Source organism: Branchiostoma floridae, chromosome 10 (genome assembly GCF_000003815.2).
Source record: "Branchiostoma floridae strain S238N-H82 chromosome 10, Bfl_VNyyK, whole genome shotgun sequence".
Taxonomy (NCBI): domain Eukaryota; kingdom Metazoa; phylum Chordata; class Leptocardii; order Amphioxiformes; family Branchiostomatidae; genus Branchiostoma; species Branchiostoma floridae.
Window position 1 is genome coordinate 10,622,595 of NC_049988.1, and position 24,073 is coordinate 10,646,667.

The 24,073-nt window shown below is 47.2% G+C and overlaps 2 protein-coding genes across 2 annotated transcripts; both read left to right on the forward strand.

Annotated features, from left to right (window-relative positions):
• The first annotated feature begins 29 nt into the window (after positions 1–29).
• On the forward strand, positions 30–3,007 carry LOC118424350 (mucin-5AC-like). Its single transcript, XM_035832898.1, has 3 exons — positions 30–897; positions 1,294–1,386; positions 1,572–3,007. The coding sequence occupies exons 1-3, from the start codon at positions 171–173 to the stop codon at positions 3,005–3,007; spliced, it is 2,256 nt and encodes a 751-aa protein (XP_035688791.1). The 5' UTR covers positions 30–170.
• Positions 3,008–4,133: 1,126 nt separating this feature from the next.
• Positions 4,134–23,754, forward strand: LOC118424351 (SCO-spondin-like). The gene is made up of 25 exons (XM_035832900.1): positions 4,134–4,143; positions 4,338–4,511; positions 4,751–4,918; positions 5,163–5,333; positions 5,510–5,677; positions 5,947–6,120; positions 6,340–6,513; positions 6,808–6,981; positions 7,107–7,283; positions 16,044–16,214; positions 16,386–16,556; positions 16,727–16,897; positions 17,068–17,238; positions 17,378–17,548; positions 18,076–18,249; positions 18,370–18,543; positions 18,913–19,086; positions 19,263–19,442; positions 19,741–19,914; positions 20,549–20,722; positions 21,101–21,274; positions 21,638–21,817; positions 22,128–22,304; positions 22,736–22,909; positions 23,162–23,754. The coding sequence occupies exons 1-25, from the start codon at positions 4,134–4,136 to the stop codon at positions 23,398–23,400; spliced, it is 4,239 nt and encodes a 1,412-aa protein (XP_035688793.1). The 3' UTR covers positions 23,401–23,754.
• The last annotated feature ends 319 nt before the right edge of the window (positions 23,755–24,073 follow it).

Consider the following 24,073-nt stretch of genomic DNA (forward strand, 5'->3'; position numbering starts at 1 on the left):
GGAACTCCGGAGAGAAACAGCCCTTTTTACTACTATCCTGAAAACAGCCCCTCACACTATCATCCAGACAACAGCCCCGTTCCAGTCCCATCCTGACAGCAGTCACGTCCTCTACCCTGCAGACAAAAGCCTCTCTGACGACCATCCAGACAAAGGTTCCTTTCACTCCAATGACGAGAACAGTCTCTTCCACTCCAATCACGAGAACAGCCTTTTCCACTCCAATCATGAGAACAGCCTCTTCCACTCCAATCACGAGAACAGCCTTTTCCACTCCAATCACGAGAACAGCCTCTTCCGCTCCAATCACGAGAACAGTCTCTTCCACTCCAATCATGAGAACAGCCTCTTCCGCTCCAATCACGAGAACAGTCTCTTCCACTCCAATCATGAGAACAGCCTTTTCCACTCCAATCACGAGAACAGTCTCTTCCACTCCAATCACGAGAACAGCCTCTTCCACACCAATCACGAGAACAGCCTCTTCCACTCCAATCACGCGAACAGCCTTTTCCACTCCAATCATGAGAACAGCCCCTTCCACTCCAATCATGAGAACAGTTTCCGCCATTCCAATCACGAAAACAGCCTCTTCCACTCCAATCACGATAACAGCTCCCACTGACGCTTCCACTACTATGGATCCAAGAGACTCTTCCACTACCATCAAGACAGCTCCTTATACTACCGGGCAGACAACAGCCTCTTCTACTACCATCCGGACAAAAGCCCCCTCCACTGCCAAAGAGACAACAGTTCCATCCACTACCATCCAATCCACAGCATCGTCTACTGCCAACCAAACAGCAGGTCACTTCACTGCCATACACACAACAGCTCCTCCCAACATTGACGAAACAACCCCTGTTACTACTATTAAAACACTTCTAACCACTGGTGAGACAACAGCTGCCTGTGCAGGCAATGCAAATTTCGGTTCACTTGCCGAGACGCGCACTCCCACGCTGTTGTTAAAGCTTTCACCGTGGCTGTTCGGTTCACATTCACCATTCACTTTCAAAGCATTAGCATTCACCAATACTACCATTAGGCATAAGGGTAGTCACTTGCCAAAACTGGTGAAATACAGCTTTCACCACTGCTCTAAAGACAAACGCTAGTGAGGAAACACCCATTCAAAGTGGCACGTATTCAGCTTTTATTATCATGAAACCTAAATCTATATTGCACTTAACTATGGTACCATTAAAACAATTATTACAGCTTCCCCAGCCATTAAAGACAACTCCATCAATTATAGTCGATGACACGTTTTCTGCATTCCAACCACAGGTCCATCTACTACTAAAACAGCAGCTCAAACGGCCATTGTTAATACGACAGCTCTCCCAACTGCAGGCAACACTACAGCAAAGACAACAACTGGTAAGTGCACAGTTACTATCAATACAATGTTTTCTTCATAACCATGCAATTGCGTTTCTAGATGTATATAGAACTACATACATGGCAACTTTGATAACAATATTCTTCCATCAGTTTATCTCATCTTCAGTTAGTTTCCTAGTTCAGGTTCCTTGTCATCAAAACAAATCTTCTCTTTACAACAGTAAAGACAACTGCGCCCAGGACTACAGTTCAGATGTCAGCCCACCCATCCGCAGCTAATATGACAATTTCTACTTCTTCCATAAAACAAGCAGTTCTTTCCAGTACTGTTAAGACTTTGAGTGTTCCCCAAACCACAGCAACAACGACTGCCACTACTATCGAAGCAACAGCTGTTCCAAAGACAGTTACCACAGCTATTCCCATCAACAATAGTACACTGTCTAGGAAGACTACTATCAATCCAACAGCATCGCTGCCAACCGTTCAGACAACTATTGTTTCCTTTGCAGTAGGGACAACCGTTCCACAGCTCTCTACCGTGAGGACAACAGTCCCTCTCACTAAGACAGGTCCGCCGTTTTTCAATGACACTACAGCTCCAAATGTAACAGTTTCATCCCCTTCTGTGAAAACATCAGATCTTCCTTCCTCAATTAGTACAACAGGTGATCCAACTTCCAAGTCTTCCAAGGCAACAGCTCTGCTCTCCTCTATCAGAACAACTGTTACAGCAGTGATAGCACCAACCGTTTCCATAAAACCAGCAGCTCCGTCCACCTCCGTTAAAAGAACAGCTCTGCCCACCTCTGCGAAAACAATAACCCTGTTCACCCTCATTAACACAACAGCTTCGTCAACCTCCGTTAATACAGCGTTTTCGTCTTCCTCTGTCAGAGCAACAGATCCGTCAATCTCAAGTAAAACAATGCTTTCACCTTCCTTCAATACAACAACCGCCTCGAATCAAACAACTGTTACAGCGTTTCCCACCTCCATTAAAACAGCTGCAACAACCACCATCAAAGCGATGACCTCGCAAATATCTGCTAAATCAACAACCCCATTCACTCCCACCAAGTCATCGGCTCTACCTTTCTCTACTTCTCCCGATCTTCTGAATACAACAGCCACTCCGAGGGCAGCGGACAGAACATTGGTTTCTACTCAAGCAGCAACCCCCATCAAAACAACAACCTCGCAAATATCTGGTAGATCAACGGTCCCATTCATCTCCACCAAGACATCGGCTCAACCCTCCTCTACTTCTCCCGGTCTTCTGAATACAACAGCCACTCGGAAGACAGCGGACAGAACATTGGTTTCTACTCAAGCAACAACCCAAGGCCCGCCCGCCAACGATACAGCTACCACTCAATTCCTGGGAACGTCTCTCACTCCTTTCAAGACAAGTGCCCTAACTGTCACTAAGACATTAGCTGGCTCAACTAACATAACTTCAGCATCTCCCATAACTGACAAGACACAAGCCTCAAAAGCTACCAGGACAACGGCTCATCCCGGTACCGTCCAGACAGCAGCCCCATATTCTACTCTACAAACAAAAGTGACCCCTACATCCTTCCAGTCAGCATCCCTTAGAACTACCGGGAAGGCAACAGCTGTGCTTACTACCAAGACAACCGGTACCATTTAGCTCAATTTTCGGGAGAGCCGCATCCACGAGTCACTGCTATCTCGGTATCAGCTTCCCATCACTGCTGTCACGTCCACACGTTTTTTAAACCCCAATGCACAGCGGTAATGATCAAGGAACCAAATCTCCCACTGCTTGAATTTGAATTCCCTCACTGCATATGCTGTCACAATCACGGAATTATAATCCCTCTTGCTGTCAGAATCACGGAATTGGAACTTCCTTTGCCGTCACAACCATGGAATTAGAATCCATCACCGCTGTCACAATCACGGAATTAGAATAATCACTGCTTTTCACAGTCACTTAATTACCATGCACCATGTACCACCACTGCCATCATAGTATTAGAACCCCCATATGATCACATGGCTTCCCCACTGCTGTCACAATCACGGAATCAAGATCCGCCACTGCTGACACAATAATTGCTGTCACCATCACGAAATTAGGATCCCTCACTGCCACTGCTGTCACAACCACGGACATAGAATTTCCCAATTGCTTTGTTGTCACGTTTGCAAAATTAGAATTCACAACTGCTGTCACAATTATTGAAATAGCTTCTTGCACTGTTGAAAAAAAAGTTACCCAGGCATTTAATTAATAAGCTCTCCATTTTATATATTTTTTTAGCAAATGGCAAAGTACCATCCACGCATTATCTTTACCTACTACTAGTAGATACGATATCACAATTTTTCCGATTGTTGCTCATGCTCCTTTTAATACTATTTCAAACACACTACTCTAGAGACAAGAGCTCAGCCCACTGGCACTGACGAGACAACGGTAAATGTGACAACAGGTAAGGTAGTAGCTGTCCTTGGTACTGACTTAGCAATCATATTCTTGTATCAAAGTTTAGTTATTTCTCTAAATAAAGACTGTGCTCTTCACGATCATTTTATTCACCACAATCATTCAATGAATACAATCAGTAAAGCACATACAACAAATCCCGTTAGCAATGTTAACGGAAGTTTGTTTTCAATTACAACTCCGACAGCTTCACCCACCACTATCAAGAAAAGGACCACTGTTCAGACAACATCTCGTCGATCTACAGCGATAACATCAGCAGTCCCTGGTAAGATAAGCGTCGGTTACTAATATACTTACAAAAATGACGAAAAGTTGGTCCAGTCGTTGTCGTTGGGATAGGTCGTTTTGCAAAAAAATGACATTAATGCAAAATTATCACTAAGACGAGTACCACCGCTGAATACCTAGAACGTCTGTTCACGCCTAACACACATCGCACCTGACATTCTCCTGTAACAGTTGCAACGTCATTAAAGTCAACTTCTAACATTTTTGTGTTTTTTAGTTAATGGCGGTTGGTCAAACTGGGGTCCATGGTCCGGATGTGACTGTGGACTCGGTAGCACTAACAGAACCCGGAACCGAACCTGCACCAACCCTGCACCATCTGACGGTGGGGCGGACTGTGCTGGGCAGGCTCAGCAGACAGAACAATGCAACACGGGGGTGCCATGTCCTGGTAAGTGTTAATTACAATGTTGTACCTCAATTCTATCCTCCGTGCAGATAACTAAATTTCACAACGCCATGTCCAAACAAACACGTCGGGCAGTACGAAGTTGTAATTTTGCCGTCAAATAGGAAACACAACATAAGACACATAACGCCATTCGGATGATCGAATAGCACCCTCTTATAATTATGATCCTGAAAATTCCTGTGAAATCAACTTCCACATCATCTTTGTGTTCGTTGTAGTCAATGGCGGTTGGTCAAACTGGGGCCCGTGGTCCGGATGTGACTGTGGACTTGGTACCCAAACTCGGAACCGAACCTGCACCAACCCTGCACCGGCTGACGGTGGGGCGGACTGTGCTGGACCGGCACAGGAGACACAACCATGCAATACGGGCGTGTCCTGTCCCGGTAAGTGTTAGTTATGTTGTGGCCCCTGCATCTCCAATAGATTTTCCTTTATGAAGATATAGAGCGGTGCTCATTCTGGCCTGAGCAAGATTGTAAGGTCAAAATCAACGTATTCGTCAGTGCCCTACCTATGCTAAAGTCAAGAAATGTGCAAAAAAGGGGTGCCTATAATGGTCCTTTTAGAAAACTTACAGTCCCGATACGATTCCTACTTAGAATAGTACAATCTCATTTCTACATGTAGTTGATGGCGTTTGGTCGAACTGGGGCCCTTGGTCCGGCTGCAGTGTGACGTGTGGAACTGGAACGAGGTCACGGGACAGAATCTGCACCAATCCTGCACCAGCTAACGGCGGGGCGGACTGTGATGGCCCAGGTCGTGAGATACAACAATGCAATGCTGTACCCTGCCCCGGTATGTTCGCTGACGATCAGGGCGTACCAAACAGCCCATTTGCGTTTTTGGGATCAGATCATTGTAATGTTCATTGTTCATGCTTATCCAAGCGTGGTATTACACCTATCTAGATAGCGTGTAAGACCCTTCCTTATACACACATTGGTGAATTCACTTTCTCTGTGTCTTTTTAGTTAATGGCGGTTGGTCAAACTGGGGCCCGTGGTCCGGATGTGACTGTGGACTTGGTACCCAAACTCGGAACCGAACCTGCACCAACCCTGCACCAGCTGACGGTGGGGCGGACTGTGCTGGACAAAGTCAACAGACACAGCCATGTAACACGGGCGTGTCCTGTCCCGGTAAAACTAAATTCCAGTTATGTCCCTGCATCTTCAATTTACTCTTCTTGTTTATGTGAAACTCAGTGACTGACATTCTACAGTTTTATCTGCAATGCCATGCCTTTATGTTAAGGAATACGCCCATTCTACCAGAAAATAATTGATCGTCCGTGTAATCAAAGCATTCGTAAGCCTCTCCATTTTCACACTGATTAAAATTACACCAGTATTTTTGCCTATGATTTCCCTTAAACAACACAAGTCAAGTTTCATTTCAAATCCTGTAGTTGATGGCGAATGGTCAAACTGGAGCCCATGGTCCGACTGCTGCGAGACGTGTGGGGTTGGTACTCAAAGTCGGAACCGAAGCTGCACCAATCCTGCACCAGCTAACGGTGGGGCGGACTGTGCTGGGCCAGATCATGAGACACAGCAATGTAACACGGGGACGCCCTGTCCAGGTAACAGAGGTTTTGTCAAGTCAATGATCGTTTTGTTAAGTTCATGGTGATCCACCTGAATCGCTTGTGTTAAGTTCAGTGTTCAGTGAAACCGTCGTTAAGATTACCTATTCCGACGGACAGCTGAAAGGCCCATCTCATCTGAACGGCACAGATAGAACGCCCGCCTCGCACCTCATTCGCCCGTTAGTGAAATGATTAGAATGTGTTTTTTTTTAGTTGATGGAGGATGGTCAAACTGGGGTCCATGGTCCGACTGCAGTGTGACGTGCGGAGTCGGCACCAGGACTAGGAACCGAACCTGCACCAGCCCTGAACCGAGTAACGGTGGGTTGGACTGTGCGGGACCAGATCATGAGACACAACCGTGCAACGTGCCGGTGCCCTGTCCAGGTGCGTCATAGCTGTATTGTTGTACCCCTCTTTAAAGCATCCTCCTTTAAGGGAATTAGAAACAAACCACCCACAGCTATATGTACATTCAAACACATCTGGGCATTTTTATAAATGAAATTGAATGCCAACGCCACCGGGAATAAAAATGATTGAAAGACCATGATCATGTACACCTGTCTGTTTCTTTCGTGTGTTTCTGTCCACAAAAGCACAACTTAGAGGTGCTTCTAGTCCCCCTCTTAAAAAGGCACATGTTTCGTTCATTACAACGTATCTTCATTTCTAATGTAGTTGATGGCGGTTGGTCAAGTTGGGGACCCTGGTCTGGCTGTAGTGTGACGTGTGGAACTGGTACGAGGTCTCGGGACAGAATCTGCACCAATCCCGCACCATCTAACGGCGGGGCGAACTGTGTTGGAGAACCCCGGGAGATAGAACAGTGTGACATAGGGACGCCATGTCAAGGTAAGTTAGTTGTATTGTTGTACCCGGCTTTCGATTTACCCTTTTTTCTCTTCAATCATATAAATGGTCAATTTTAGATTGTTTCAGAGTAGCTTCATCTTTTTTATCTATGGCTGTGTGCGTAGTTGATGGCAGTTGGTCCAACTGGAGTCCGTGGTCCAGCTGTAGCGTGACGTGTGGGGGTGGTACTCAGACTCGGACCCGAACGTGCACCAACCCTGCACCATCTAACGGTGGGGCGGACTGTGGGGTGAACCCAGGTCAAGAGACACAGCAATGCAACACGGGAGTGCCATGTGAAGGTACGTCTATCCTGGAAAATCGTCCCTTTTGCTTTAAACTAAAGGATACTGTAGCATGAAAGTTCATCTGTGTTGGTAGAATACATTATAGAGAATTACTAAACTTTCATTCCAACACAAAGATAATGTAGGGATTTACCCCTAAACTTTCGGTCGATCTCCGTGGACCTTGTTCACAGAATGACCCTTTCTCACTCCTGCAGTGACGTCAGGAAGACACCACTTTTGCAGGAGGGGGTCATAAATATCAGAAAGTCTATGTCACCCCCCCCCCCCCCGTCTCTGTTGAGTGTGGGCCGATGAGCTCTAATGTGCAAGGCCTCCTTCACTCCTCGTGCGAAGAAATCCTGTTCTGCGTCTAGGACTTTAACACTGTCTAACGAAATGGAATGTCCCGGAGACTCTAGGTGTATATGTTGTGACACCTCGGAGCTGACAGAGCTTGGACGTCGGTGCTCGAGGAACCTAGTTTTCAATGCGCGCTCCGTTTCACCAATATACGTTTTCTTGCATGGGCCTTTGTTAGTTGTTCCTAAGCACGCAATGTGGTACACCACGCCACATCTACTTTCCATAGGAGTTTTGTTCTTAGGTGCCACTAGGAAGTTCTTGAGTGTACGTGTTGGCTTGAAATAGGTCTTAATCCTTTATTTGTTGAAAACCCTCCTAAGTGCTTCCGGGGTCCCTTTCACATAAGAGAACATCACATGTGAGAAAGGGTCATTCTGTGAACAAGGTCGACGGAGATCGACCGAAAATTTAGAGGTAAGTCCCTACATTATCTTTGTGTTGGAATGAAAGTTTAGCAATTCTCTATAAAGGATACTCTATTTCGCTCAAAGCGGCATATGTAAGTGGGGGTAAAGATGGTAACTCCCGGTTCTTTTTGGGAATCTGCTACAAGAGTTCGACACTAGAGGGAAATGACCACACGGACACGAGGCATTCTCTGTTCACACAAAGGCTTTGCTCTCAAGACAGCCGCACCTGGACGCACCCTGGTTTCAACTGAGCTTCTGAGCAAAAAGCCTTCAATTTATTCATCTTCTTCTGGCACCTTATCGCGAGACGTGTGTCTCGGGTTCACTCCAGGAAGTACCTTTACCATACATATCATAACAGTGAAGAAATCTTTGTTCTGGCTTTGTTGTTTTAGAGAACAAAGGGTTAAGGAACTAATGTCTACCTGCTAATGAGTTCTATGGCTTCAGTGTGAATTACAATAACACATGATAATGGTTCTTATGGGTTCTGTGTGAAGTACACTAACATATGGGGACTGGCCCCAGCTTGTAGTCTCCAGTCAATGCAAATTACAGTTATCACCTCAGCATTATGGCACTGTCACAATCAGCATACTAATTCTAGTCCTAGCAAAATGACAGCAAACAATACAAAATGGACTACAATATTTTGGTATTCCGCCCTACTTACACCCGCCCATAAATTTTTAATCGAGCCGTCCCCGGCGAGGCAGACATGTGCATACTGATAAAAAAACACTTCCATATTTAAACTCCTGATCAAACAACTTAGACAAACAATGGTAAAGAAATACTACAAAGAATCTAGAAACATAATACATTGACAATACGGAACGTGGTCACAGAGTTCATCATAATTCAGAGTTCAAAATCTCGAGTTGCTTTCCACCCTTCAGTCAGTCGTGGTGTTCATATTCTCCTCTCTTCTCTCCCAGTTTCCACCCGCTTCCACCAGTCCGGTCCCTCCCAGGTCGGTGTTTCTTCGCGGTGTCTCTCCCTCCTCCCGTGTTGTTGCAAGGCGCACAGACGTCTGCACACAGTCTCTCCCCAGGTGCTTTCCATCTCGCCGGCCTCCAGTGGAAGGTTTCCCGACGACGATGTGTACGCTGCGGGAGTCCCCGTTAAGGTGGCGACTGCGACACGGCGTCCAAGTAGGGTCGGATGGCCTGGCGGTAGTTAACCTCTCCAGCCAAACGTCGACGTCCTTCGTGAACCTGTGCAGGAATAGGGGAAGAGAACACACAAACACACACACCTAGCCTGACCGCCATAACTATCAGATACTCGCACAAAATATTCCTACCAACTTCACTGAGACACTCACGAAAAAACTGTTGTGACGTCAACACAATCCAGACTATAAACTCTCCCTGACCAGGAACTCCTTCAACTCTATGAATACTAATCATACTACCGCAACTAACTGGAAATATAATCGCTATATAACTTAACAAGAGACTAATTTGGGAAGGGGCAACCACCTTGTCTAATCTACGAGCAGTGCGATTTACCGAAGGGCCGGAGCCCAACGCCGAAGTATGGCTTTCCAAGCAAAACGCACTACTTGCCTCCCCCGGCTAACTATTTTCCCTAAGATGGCTGCCCACTTCAAAAGTCCGAAAATACATTTACCTTACTTCAAAACTCATTTTGCTGTATCATTCTTTCTAAGAGATCTATATGCACTTTGGAAAAGATTGCTGGCACGCTGTTTAAACACATCAGCGTACCGAACAGGCGGAACCCCTCTGTTTTCTCTCACGGGATACCTGGCTTCTTCTTCCTCTTCAGGAGGTGCTGCCGGGGGCTGCACGAGAACAATGGGCGGCTCCCCGTCCTCCTCACTCCCCTCATCGTTACTCTCTATGGCTTCCTCTACTTCTACCATACCACGCCCCTCGCCTTCCCTTTGCCCGGCACGTGGCCGCCTGGCGTTTCTCGGGCGTGGATCAAACATGCAAGGCGTTAACATGTCCCTATGCAAAGTTCTACTTCGCCCCCCTCCCCTCTCTGGCGTGACAACATATACAGGGAGGTCAGCGTTCGGCTTAGACTCTACAATGTGAGGAATTGTCTCCCACTGATCCTTAAGTTTACACGGACCCCTTATCTTCTTATTCCTCACCAGAACTCTTTCACCTGGCAACAAGGGGACCGTTTTAGCTGTGCGGTCATGCAGCCGCTTCTGCCCTGCCTTCGCAGTTTCTGCATTCTTAGCCGCTAGCTCGTACGCATATTGATACCTCTTGTGGTGTTGATTCACCCATTCATCAGGAGACACCTCCTCCGTTTCGGAGTCCTCTACACTATCTATACCTAGAGTCAGATCTATTGGAAGGCGCGCCTGTCTACCAAACAGCAAGTAATACGGTGAATAACCTGTTGTCGAGTGCGCGGTATTATTGTACGAGTGCACGAGTTCGGGAAGGTAATCAGGCCACCTGCGCTTCTGCTCTGACGTTAAGGTGCCTAACATATTTAAGAGCGTTCTGTTGAATCTCTCACACTGACCATTTCCTGACGGATGATACGGAGTTGTCCGGCTTTGTGCTGCCCCATACAACTCACAAAGACTCTGGATAGTTTGTGACAAGAAAGTCGCACCCTGGTCTGAATGTAATCTCCTCGGGAAGCCATACGGCATTATGAACTTAGACCACAGAGCCTTAGCTGTCGTTACTGCCAACTGATCCCTGGTCGGCACAGCCACCGTGAACTTGGTGAAGTGGTCTGTGATGACTAGAATATACTGATGGCCACTAGTGGCTTTCTCAACCTTCAGATAATCCACTGCCACTAACTCTAAGGGCGCCTTCGTAACGATACTAACTAAGGGAGACTTATTATTGGGAGGGCGCGTCTTGCGTAAACAACACCTCTCACAGGACTGAATCCACGCACTTACGTCGCCCTCCATACCTGGCCAATAGAATCTCTGACGCAAGAGATCAAGGACACGTGGAACTCCTAGATGCCCTGCCCGTGAGTGGACCTGAGAGAATACCTCTCTCCTAAGCGCAGCAGGGAGAACTAATTGTCTAACACCCTGGTCGGTCCTATGATTAACCGCCCGCCTATACAGGACACCTTCCTTCAACTCCAATCTCTCCCACTGGCCAAGGATTCTAACTACATCTCTCTCCTCCCCTGCACGCTCCCTGCAATCTGGCTTCCTACCTCTATTTACATAATGTATGACTCTATCAATTATCGGGTCATCCCTTTGTTGTTGGGCCAAGTCGTGCTGGGAGCTCCCTGGGAGTGTCGGCATAGGATCAAAGGGACTAGCACCTACGACTTGACATATCTTGACGGACAAGGGTTCACTAGGAGGTACGACATAATTTTCACAAACAGCGGCGACTACTTCTCTTGGCAAACGCGAGAGAACGTCAGCGTTCACATTTGCCTTCCCCGGCCGATACTTTATCTCTAAGTCGAAGTTCGCCAGTCTAGCCGCCCATCTCTGTTCCACTGCCCCGAGCTGTGCTGTGCCCAGGTGTGCCAGTGGGTTGTTATCTGTATACACTGTGCACTTGGCACCATATAGATAATCTTTAAACTTGTCTGTCACAGCCCACTTCAGACCTAACAACTCTAGTTTAAAGGAGCTATAGTTGTCCATCTTACGTTCAGTCGGCCTCAGACCCCTGCTAGCATACGCTATCACCTTCTCTACACCCTTTTGTTCCTGCGACAAGACAGCACCTAGCCCATCATGGCTTGCATCTACGTACAAGGTGAATGGGAGTGTGAAGTCCGGATATGCTAATATATCAGCGCTCATCAGCTGTTTTCTCAAGGTGTCAAAGGCATCTTGACACTCAGCCGACCATTCGAACGGAGGTGTTACCTGTCTTCTACCCTTCTTTGGCTGACCTAATGTTAACTTCTGCAAGGGGTGTGCTATCTTTGCGAAGTCTTTCACGAATCTCCGATAGTATGAGCAGAACCCTAGGAAGGACTTAACTTGCTTTGCCGTCTTAGGAACCGGCCAGTCTCTTAGGGCCGCACACTTTTCTGGGTCCGTGGCCACCCCTTGTTCAGAAACTACATGTCCCAGATACTTAACCCTTCTTTTGAATAGGTGACACTTATCTGGGCGCAACTTGAGGCCATGTGCACGGAGACGTGTGAATACTAGGTCTAATCTAGCCAAATGGTCGTCGAAGTCGGACGAAAATACAATAATATCATCTAGGTATATTAGCAGTGTTTCTAGATTTTGATCCCCTAAGCAACGTTGCATCAGACGTTGGAAAGTTGCAGGAGCCCCTGACAACCCGAACGGGAGCCTATTAAACTCAAACAATCCAAATTGTGTTGAAAAAGCTGTCTTTTCTCTATCAGCTTCATCAACCGCGACTTGCCAGTAGCCACTAGCCAAGTCCAGGGTAGAAAACATGGCCGCCCCCTGCAGAGCCGATAATGACTCTTCTATCCTGGGCAGGGGGAAGGCATCATGATGGGTCTTGGCATTTAGCCGTCTATAATCAACGCAAAACCTCAAATCTCCGTCTTTCTTCCTGACTAAAACTACTGGGGAAGCCCAGGGACTGCAATATTCTCTTATCACATCTTGATCTAGCATATCTTGTACGTGTTGTTTTACTTCCTTATAGAGACATGGAGGGATGGTACGATACGGCTGCCGAATAGGCTGGGCGTCACCTGTCCGGATCTTGTGTTTGATTGTTTCTGTGTATCCAAAGTCTTGTTTGTGTGAGGAAAACACATCTGCGTGTTTCTCCAACAATGCTTCTAACTTGGCTTCCTGCTCAGGTGTTAACTCCGCCCCGTCTAAATCTAACTTTGAATACACATTCGGACTGTCAGGATCATCTGTCTTAGCTCTATGCGGTTGGGGAGGCACTTCGTTTACATCCTCAGTATTCACACTAACGTTACATTGTATAAAATTCACTCTAACTTCCTGCTCCCCTGTAGCCTCTAATTCTACGGTACCCTGAGTCTGCAATTCTGCCAAGTACAGAACACCTAGCCGAGCCTTCTGACTTATATGCACGTCCTGCCTACCTACATTGGCAAGACGAATAGGGACTCGCCCTCCGCGTACCTCAGCGTAACATCTAGCCACAAGGATCGGAGCCGGCAGACAACCTGCGTCCGGCGGTTCCACGAGAACTTGGTACGGCTTATTGTCGGGACTCGGACGGGCTCTACCATACACTACCATCTCGTGGCCCGCCGGAACAATGATCTGTCGACGACCTGACGCTCTGGCATACCCTACTCTACCATCCTCCCTAGCAAAATTAGCTTGTCTACGTGCGGAACGTATGGCTTTCTGCCAGGCTTTACTACATGTATCAGTATTAGTTGACTGCCCTGCACTGTCACTGTGATATTCACTAATTACATTCATACCGAGGATCCCCGGAGCGGTCCCACACCCATCCTCAACAACAATTATACCGCGCTTTGGTAGCGTCCGTCCCCTGAATGTCACGTCTAATTCACAATATCCCACGAATTTGATTGGCAGCCCGTTCGCGCCTGTCAATTTCAGCCAGCTGGACGCGTCTTTCAAACGTTCCCCCCTGTCCCCGAAATGTGTTTTGAAAAAATTGTAAGTCAACGTGGTCACTTGTGAGCCTGTGTCCATAAGACAAGGGACGGACACACCTTCAAAACCTACTTCTACTATGTCGCATCTCCCTATTGTCCTAGCCATTAGATCATCACTACTACTATTGCTACTACTATTCGAATTCTGGGACACGCATGTTGACGACCCTTCCCGCAAGCCTGGTCCCTCAGCCGCGGGCCTATCTAGTTTGGGGGAGTCTGCATGCTGTAGTTTGGCCTGTTATAGCTATTTGGAGCGCCTCTGGGGCAGTTCCTCTGTATGTGCCCCGGCTCCTTACACCTATGACACACTCGTACCCCACCGCTAGGACAGTCCCTTTGGAAGTGACCGGGCTCGTTACACCCGTAACAGATTGGACGGCCCTGGTCGTCCCATCCCCTGTTAAATCCCTGTCCATAGCTATTGGTCTGGAGCCCGTTTCTTTCCCCGCGGTTATCATATCTGGGGTTCGATTGGTACCCCCGCCCCAGCTGAACTGCTTGGAGCTCCTTCCGCAGGGCTTCAATTGTGCGCCCCGTTTCTTCCCTCAGCTTAACTATTTCTGAAACTAAGGCGGACTGCTCTTGACTTTGGGCGACCATGTTCTGGCGTGCCCCGACCCCTCGACTGCTCCATTCCCCGCTCAGCTGCAGGGCCTCCTCCCTAATGTCACTAAACGTACGGGGATTGGCCGGGTCGGCAGACCTGAGGTACTGCCGGAGCTGCCTCTCCAGGTCACGGTCGCCCAGCCCGTCCAGAAACCTGTCTCTGAGCACCGCGTCCTCATCCACTAACCTACCTCCCCTCCTCCTCTCTGCCCGTTTTAGTATCTCCTGTAGGCTAAGTGCATACTTATTGATTGGTTCTTCGCTACATTGGTCCCTGGCATAGAATCTGCCCATTATCACCGACACTGGGGCTGTGTCACCGTAGGCTGTCTGGAGTGCTTCCTTAACCTTCTCTAAATTCTTCCTGTCATCATCCGACAATACGGCGATCACCCTCTTCGCCTGCCCCTCTAAGTTCCTATAAATCATACCAGCCCTCTGTGCCTCTGGCGTACTGTAAAGGGTGAACGCGCTGTCTATCTCTTCCAAAAATTCTTCCACAACCTGCCCTGACGGCGACCCCGAAAACTTCGGCCACTTTCTTTCGTACGGCACATACATGACGCTAGCGGCTGCCTGTGCTCCTTCTTCCATGATTAACTATATATACCCACGATCTACCCTCCTTGTTCAACAAAAACAACCTTCTGCCTCCAACCTAACACTTCACAACACTAACAACATCAATAACAACACAAGGATAGCTACAGGCGGTCAAACTAACGGTGCATGTGTGTGCTCTCTAGCCCCCTCCCCACAACAGGTCCACATACCTCGGTTTCGTCGGGTCGGTCGGTGTCGGTCGCCGTGCGGTCTCTCTCTCCCTCGCTCACCGTCCTCCTCTAGGCCCGGTCCTGGTGGCTGTTCCCTCCGTGCGTCTCTTGCTAAGATGTTGAATAACAGCAGATCCCATCCTCGTCGCCAGATGTAAGTGGGGGTAAAGATGGTAACTCCCGGTTCTTTTTGGGAATCTGCTACAAGAGTTCGACACTAGAGGGAAATGACCACACGGACACGAGGCATTCTCTGTTCACACAAAGGCTTTGCTCTCAAGACAGCCGCACCTGGACGCACCCTGGTTTCAACTGAGCTTCTGAGCAAAAAGCCTTCAATTTATTCATCTTCTTCTGGCACCTTATCGCGAGACGTGTGTCTCGGGTTCACTCCAGGAAGTACCTTTACCATACATATCATAACAGTGAAGAAATCTTTGTTCTGGCTTTGTTGTTTTAGAGAACAAAGGGTTAAGGAACTAATGTCTACCTGCTAATGAGTTCTATGGCTTCAGTGTGAATTACAATAACACATGATAATGGTTCTTATGGGTTCTGTGTGAAGTACACTAACATATGGGGACTGGCCCCAGCTTGTAGTCTCCAGTCAATGCAAATTACAGTTATCACCTCAGCATTATGGCACTGTCACAATCAGCATACTAATTCTAGTCCTAGCAAAATGACAGCAAACAATACAAAATGGACTACAATATTTTGGTATTCCGCCCTACTTACACATACATCAAGGTTTGTAAACAATTTGTAACGATCCTGCACCATCTAACGATGGGGCGGACTGTGTTGGACAGCCACAAGAGACGCGGCCATGCAACACGGAAGTGTCCTGTCCAGGTCAGTCTTTGTTGTCAAATTTAGGGTGTTCTGAACGCTGCCAAACGTGGACAGTTTGAGTTTATAAGGGGGTTTCAGTGTCAGAAGAACAGAACGAAATGGCCTCATACGCCCGTTTGATCGTCGTTGAATTCACAGTCCGAATTTTTCGTGTTTTGTGTTTGTCGTAGTTGATGGCAACTGGTCAAGCTGGAGCCCATGGTCCTGCAGCGTAACGTGCGGAGTCGGAACTGAGACTCGAACCCGAACCTGCACCGATCCTGCACCATCTAACGGTGGGGCGAACTGTGCTGGACAAGAGCAAGAGACGCAGCCATGCAACACGGGGGTTGCCTGTCCAGGTCAGTCTGTTTTGTCAAATTTAGGGTGTTCTGAACGCTGCCAAATATGGACAGTTTGAGTTTATAGGCGGCTATTAGTATTAAAAAGAACAGCACGAAATGGCCTCATACGCCCGTTTGATCGTCGATGAATTCACAGTCCGAATATTTCGTGTTTTCTGTTAAACTTAGTTGATGGCAACTGGTCAAGCTGGAGCCCATGGTCCTGCAGCGTGACGTGTGGAGTTGGTACTGAGACTCGAACCCGAACCTGCACCGATCCTGCACCATCTAACGGTGGGGCGAACTGTGCTGGACAGCCGCAAGAGACGCAGCCATGCAACACGGGGATTACCTGTCCAGGTCAGTCTTTGTTGTCAAATTTAGGGTGTTCTGAACGCTGCCAAACGTGGACACTTTGAGTTTATAGGGGGGTTTTAGTGTCAGAAGAACAGCACGAAATGGCCTCATACGCCCGTTTGATCGTCGTTGAATTCACAGTCCGAATCTTTCGTGTTTTGTGTTCGTCGTAGTTGATGGCAACTGGTCAAGCTGGAGCCCATGGTCCTGCAGCGTGACGTGTGGAGTTGGTACTGAGACTCGAACCCGAACCTGCACCGATCCTGCACCATCTAACGGTGGGGCGGACTGTGCTGGACAGCCACAAGAGACACGGCCATGCAACACTGGGGTTACTTGTCCAGGTCTGTTTGTTTTGTCAAATTTAGGGTGTTCTCAACGCTGACAAACGTGGACAGTTTGAGTTTATAAGGGTTATCAGTGTCAAGAAGAACGGCATGAAATGGCCTCATACTCCCGTCTGATCGTCAGTGAAATCACAGTCCGAATATTCTGTGTTTTGTATTATTCGTAGTTGATGGTAACTGGTCAAACTGGAGCCCATGGTCCTGCAGCGTGACGTGTGGAGTCGGAACTGAGACTCGAACCCGAACCTGCACCGATCCTGCACCAGCTAACGGTGGTGCGAACTGTGCTGGACAGGCACAAGAGACACGACAATGCAACACTGGGATTACCTGTCCAGGTCAGTCTGTTTTGTCAAATCTTGGGTGTTCCGAACGCTGCCAAACGTGGACAGTTTGAGTTTATAAGGGGTTATTTGTGTCAAGAAGAACGACATGCGACAGTGAATTCACAGTCCCAATATTTTGTGTTCGTCGTAGTTGATGGCAACTGGTCAAGCTGGAGCCCATGGTCCTGCAGCGTGACGTGTGGAGTTGGTACTGAGACTCGAACCCGAACCTGCACCAATCCTGCACCAGCTAACGGTGGGGCGAACTGTGCTGGACAGCCGCAAGATACACGGCCATGCGACACTGGAGTGTCCTGTGAAGGTAATCCTAAAATCACTGCGTTCTAAAAGTTGCTGGAAGTGCTATATGTTCCGTTTGCGTCAAGAGAAAGGATATTGTGGCTCGCTCCAAGTGGAGTACATCACAGTTAATGGACATATGTGAACAACTTGCGACGTCCATTTTGGCCGAAATGAAAAGTCTATGCTTGATAAGTGTAACCAAACGCTCTGCAGCTAGAAGACCCATCCGTACGGTGGTGCGGACGTGTCCTTGTATTCGTTAACCCTGTAGAACTTACCATGCCATATGTCCTTTGGTATAAAACTTTAATTACATATTTTGTGCGGTTATTAGTTAATGGCGGCTGGTCAAACTGGGGTCCATCGTCCGGCTGCAGCGAAACATGCGGACTTGGTACCAAAACTCGTAGCCGAACATGCACCAACCCTTCACCAGCTAACGGTGGGGCGAACGGTGCGGGACAGACTTAGCAGACAGCAATGCAACACGGGGGTTACCTGTTCAGTATTTAGTTCATTACAAAGTATCTTCATTTTTCACTGTAGTTGATGGCGGTTGGTCAAACTGGGGGCCGTGGTCTGGCTGTAGCGTGACGTGTGGAGCTGGCACGAGGTCTCGTGACAGAGTCTGCACTAATCCTGCACCATCTAACGGTGGAGCGAACTGTGTTGGAGAAGCTCGGGAGATAGAACAGTGTGACATAGGGACGCCATGTCAAGGTAAGTTGTTTTATTGTCTCCGTCTTTTCGATTTACTCTTACTTAATCTAGAATCTTATAAATGCTCCTTATGGGATTGTTTTAGGGTACCTTCATTTTTTTCTATGACTGTGTGTGTAGTTGATGGCAACTGGTCAAGCTGGAGCCCATGGTCCGACTGCAGCGTCACGTGTGGGGTTGGAACTGAGACTCGAACCCGAACCTGCACCAACCCTGCACCATCTAACGGCGGGGCGAACTGTGCTGGACCAGGTCAAGAGACACAGGAATGCAACACTGGAATGCCATGTGAAGGTAAATCTATCCTGTAAAACCAGTGCGCACCGAAAGTTCCAAATCTCTCAGAAATAAAGCATACTGTGGTTTCCGCCTGGCGGCATGCATCAAGGCCTGTGGACGTCTGTGAACACTTAGCAACGTCAATTTCGTCCCAAATAAAAAAAAATTAAAGTCTACGCTTGATAAGCGTTACATTTAACATTGATCCATATGACAGTATGTTAAAACTAAACGCTCTGCAGCCGGAACACCCATCTGAACGATTGTACGAACGACATGGAATGTCCTTGTTGATTCCGCAAAACATATCATGCCGCATGCCAAAAGCCGTTTGATGCAAATAAACTTTTTAACTTTTTACAACATGTTTTGGGCTGCCATTAGTTAATGGCGGCTGGTCAAACTGGGGTCCATGGTCCGGCTGCAGCGAAACGTGTGGACTTGGTACCAGAACTCGGAGCCGAACCTGCACCAACCCTGCACCAAATAGCGGTGGGGCGAACTGCGCAGGACCTGCACAGCAGACAGATCAGTGCAACACGGGGGTTACCTGTCCAGGTCAGTCTGTTTTCACATTTAGGGCGTTCTGAACGCTGCTAAACGTGTGCAGTGGTCAGTTTGAGTTGAATAAGGGTTGAATAAAGGTAACGTCAAGAAAGTACGGCATGCAATGGCCTCATACGCCCGTTTGAGCGTATGCGAACTAAAATTCCGAATATTTCGTGTTTTGTTAGTCGTAGTTGATGGCAACTGGTCCAACTGGAGCCCATGGTCTGACTGCAGTGTGACGTGTGAGCTTGGTACTCAAACTCGAACCCGAACCTGCACAAATCCTACACCATCTAACGGTGGGGCGGACTGTGCTGGACAAGCTCAGGAGACTCAACAATGCAATACAGGGGTATTGTGCCCAGGTGATTATTGTTGCTGTACCTGTACCTCTAATGCATCATTCTCCTGTACGAAAATTGGAAACGATCCATAGTAAGCTTCTTTTTTACAATCGAGCACCCGTGGGTGTTTTTGTTGTTGTCAGAAACATGCCCATGTTTCCAGAATATATGTGTAAGATCATACGCATGTGATATTATCCTTCTTCTTCTTCCGTTTTCACCTGCTCGAGTCCACAAAACTACAAAAAAAAACTAGTGGTATCTAGTGATGCAGTCTTAAAAAGACTGTTCAGTACCTTAATGTTTTTTTCCTGTGTAGTCAATGGCGGTTGGTCAAACTGGGGCCCATGGTCCGACTGCAGCGTGACGTGTGGACGTGGTACGAGGACTCGGGACCGAACCTGCACCAATCCTACACCAGCTGATGGTGGGGCGGGCTGTGTGGGCTTGGCTCAGGAGACACAACCATGCAACGCCGGGGGTACATGTCCAGGTAAGTCTATTCATGGGGTGCATAACGCCGCAAAATGGTTATCAAAACGGTTCCGAGCAGTCCGTTTGCGTCCAGTGGAGTACGCGCTATAGCGTCAACTTGAGCCTAAATAAACTACCAGTATCTGTAAACTTTCTAAAAGGCGTTTAGGTCGTCTAGTTAGATGGTCATATGACAGATTCCTTTCGGAAGACCTTCCGATTACTGAGCCAATCAATGTGAAGCACCTTCTTACACCATGAAGCGCCCCTTACGCTAGTTGGAATTTCTATGAATAACTATCCAAATGTGTTGTGTTGGTTGAAGTTGATGGAACTTGGTCAAACTGGGACCCATATCTACATTGTCTCACGTACATGCAATACATACATTATCCTCCACAAAACTAAGTAACAAGCAATCCCAAGTTCATTGTCATCAATCATTCATCGTCGTCGTACGTAATGGTGCCCATTCTACCAAAGACAACTGTAAAATTGCACGCATATGCAATCATATTAATAATATGTTATTGCCCTCTGCGCGGCCGTTTGTCCCTTTCTAAGTCCATAATGATACAAATCAAAGGTAACGTTATCCCCTCTTAAATAGGACCTTTTTAGTTTGTTTACACACCTTGATTTCTCCCCTATAGTTGGTGGAGGCTGGTCAAACTGGGGCCCATGGCCGGGCTGCAGCGTGACGTGCGGAGTCGGTACGGGAACTCGCACCCGAACCTGCACCAACCCTGCACCATCTATCGGTGGGGCGGACTGTGCTGGACCAGCTCAGGAGACACTGCAATGCAATACAGGGGTGTCATGCCCAGGTAAACATCATGTTCTACTGTTGTACCTTTACTTGAAGTTTCAATTAAAGTAAAGGAATTAAACTGATACTCATGACTGGATGATGCAAGCCTGTGGATATCCACTGCATCCTCCTGTTGAAAATGTATAGACTCAAATTAATTGTTTGCCATCAAAACCAATTGTAATCTGTTGTTAAAGAGTGCCCGGGTGCCCATTCTTTTTTGAAATAGAAGATCATACGCGAATGTAAAGTTATGCGATATCATTCGTCATTCCCTTCCTTTCCCCACTTTCCTAAGTCGGCATAGATATAAACGAATGACATCTAGAGTGGTCCCATGAACAAGGCTAGCACCTTTACTTCAGAATAACTTAATTTTTTTCGTCCTATGTAGTTGATGGTGGATGGTCAAACTGGGGCTCGTGGTCCGGCTGTAGCGTGACTTGTGGGGTTGGTACCAGGACTAGGAGTCGACCCTGCACCAACCCTGCACCAGTCAACGGTGGGGCAAACTGCGTGGGACAAGCTCAGCAGACGGAACCGTGTAGTGCGGGGGTGACATGTCCAGGTATATTTTGTCTTTACAAAAAGAGTAGAAAGCGTCTTAAATTATGCCAAACACTGCTGAAGGTACACTTTGGCCGGAATAAACTATTGGTTTCGTGTGTAATGTTGATTATGTCGATGTCCTGTGAAACGGCCGTTCGGAAGGACACCCGACCAATCCCATTTTAACACCGACCGAACGGTGTCCTCAAATAGATAACCTTCTTATACCAATGCGAACGGCTTGAACCTCTTCATTAGCAAAATTCAAACGTGTCAAATGTTCTTCGCGAGAGCAGACTTCAAAAAGGCGCCGGAGTATGGATTGCCGGAAAGGCATACGAGTATATTGTCAGTAAATTGATATAAACGTGTTTTGTGTTAGCTGTAGTTGATGGCGGTTGGTCAAACTGGGGTCCGTGGTCTAGCTGCAGCGGAACATGTGGACTTGGTACAAGGACTCGGGACCGAACCTGCACCAACCCTGCGCCAGATAACGGTGGGGCGGATTGTGTAGGTGAAAGCCAGGAGGCGCAACAATGTAACACTGGAGTGTCCTGTCCAGGTAAGGTTATTATATAGACATCAGGACGTGCAAAATGTCGAAACGCCACAGGCGTTTGAGTACAAAGGATATGAATACGCTACAATGTCTGTGTAGGCCAAAATAAACAACATATGTTACTGTCTGGACGACATTAGGCTTGCCTAATTAACGGTCGTTCAAATTGTCAAATTCCTTTTGATCTGATCACCGCCGCGATCGGTGTGAAGCACAGATTTTCACCAATCTGAACGGGATGGAACGTCCACGCAAGTTTGTGATTAAATATTGAAATTTTGGAAAATATTGATTCAGAAATACTTTATGTTAGGTATAGTTGACGGTGGTTGGTCAAACTGGGGCCCATGGCCCTGTAGCGTGACGTGTGGAGTTGGGACGGGGAATCGTACCCGAACCTGCACCAATCCTGCACCATCTAACGGTGGGAGAGACTGTGTTGGGCCAGCTCAAGAGACACTACAATGTAATACAGGGATACCATGCCCAGGTAAGTCTTCCTTTTTGTTGTATCTTAAAGGCATTCTCTTTAAAACTTAGTAACATGCTATAGCTATCTACAATCAATTGTAAGATGACAATGGTATTCGTCAGTACTATTTCTTTATTACCCCCCTCACATTAGGCGCGATTCGATGGGACGACGAGTCTGCGAGCTCTAAATTACGAGGAGGCATGACCCTGACGGGAAGGGGGAACTCTGCCATTTCTTCGTCGGAATCAGGGTCATGCCTCCTCGTAAATTAGAGCTCGCAGACTCATCTTCCGACCGAATCGTGCCTAATGTGAGGGAGGTATTATCGTTTCCCTCTGTTGCAGGTCAGAATCAATTAAAGCAAAGTTGTCCTCTAGAATTTGTTTAGCCTTTAAACTATTCCCATGCTCTTTATACCATAATTTGTAAATGAATTACTTCGATAGGTGATGGAGTTTGGTCAAACTGGGGTCCATGGTCCGACTGCAGCGTGACGTGTGGAGTCGGTACCAGGACTCGGAACCGAACCTGTATGGCACGAGCTCGTGTTGGTGAGGCAGACTGTGATGGTCCAGCTCAGGAGACTCAACAATGCACCGCGGAGTTGTCGTCCTGCCCTTGTAAGTCAATTCCTTAGACTCTTAAGCATTTTCATTGCTGACGTATGAACGGGGCGGGGTCGTTTGGATATACTCCACACGGCGTGCATTACGTTCTTGTTGTAAAATGTAGGGTGTTCTCATCATGAACGCTGGCAAACATGGACAGTTTGAGTTTATAGGGAGTTAATAGTGTCAAGAAGGACGAAATGAAATAGCCTCATACTCCCGTTTGATCGTCGATGAATATTTCGTGTTTTCTGTTAAACTTAGTTGATGGCAACTGGTCAAGCTGGAGCCCATGGTCCTGCAGCGTAACGTGTGGGGGTGGTATAGAGACTCGAACCCGAACCTGCACCGATCCAGCACCATCTAACGGTGGGGCGAACTGTGCTGGACAGCCGCAAGAGACACGGCAATGCAACACTGGAGTGCCCTGTGAAGGTAATCCTAAATCACTGCATTCCAAACGTTGCCGAAAGTTCTATATGCGTCAAAATAAAGGACACTGAGGTTCGCTTCAAGTGGAGTAAATCACAGTTTATGGACATATGTGAACAATTTGCGACGTCCAATTTGGCCGAAATGAAAAGTCTATGCTTCATAAGCGTAAAATCCAAGAGTGAAATGACCCTTATAGGGGTAGGATTTTAACCAAACGCTCTGCCGCTAGAAGACCCATCCGTACGGTTGCGATGACAACATGAAACGTGTCCTTTCGCTCGTTGACACTGCCACAAACTTAATATTGAAACAGAAAGGCATATCCGCACCCCTCTGGAACAAAGGCTATGCAAATATTGTAATTTAGATAGAATAGAGGACGAATGCCATTTTGTAGTAGAGTGTAGATTGTATTCTGTAGAGAGAAATGAACAGTATAATGTTATACAAAACCAATTTCCTTATTTCATACACCTAACTTCTGTAGAAAAATTGCAACTAGACAAACCATCGATCATAAAGCATATCTGCTCTTTTATCTCCACTACAACAGAAAAGCGAGGAGAAGTTGAATCTATCCAGCATTAGTCTCATTTTTTTGTATCTATTAACTTTATCCTTTCAACATGTCTCGTTATGACCTGTACCCGATGTGACAATAATGTGCAATAAAGGTCTTTATTTATTCATTCATTTATTAAAAAAAACAATTACGACAGTCGCTTTCCAATGACCGTTCAA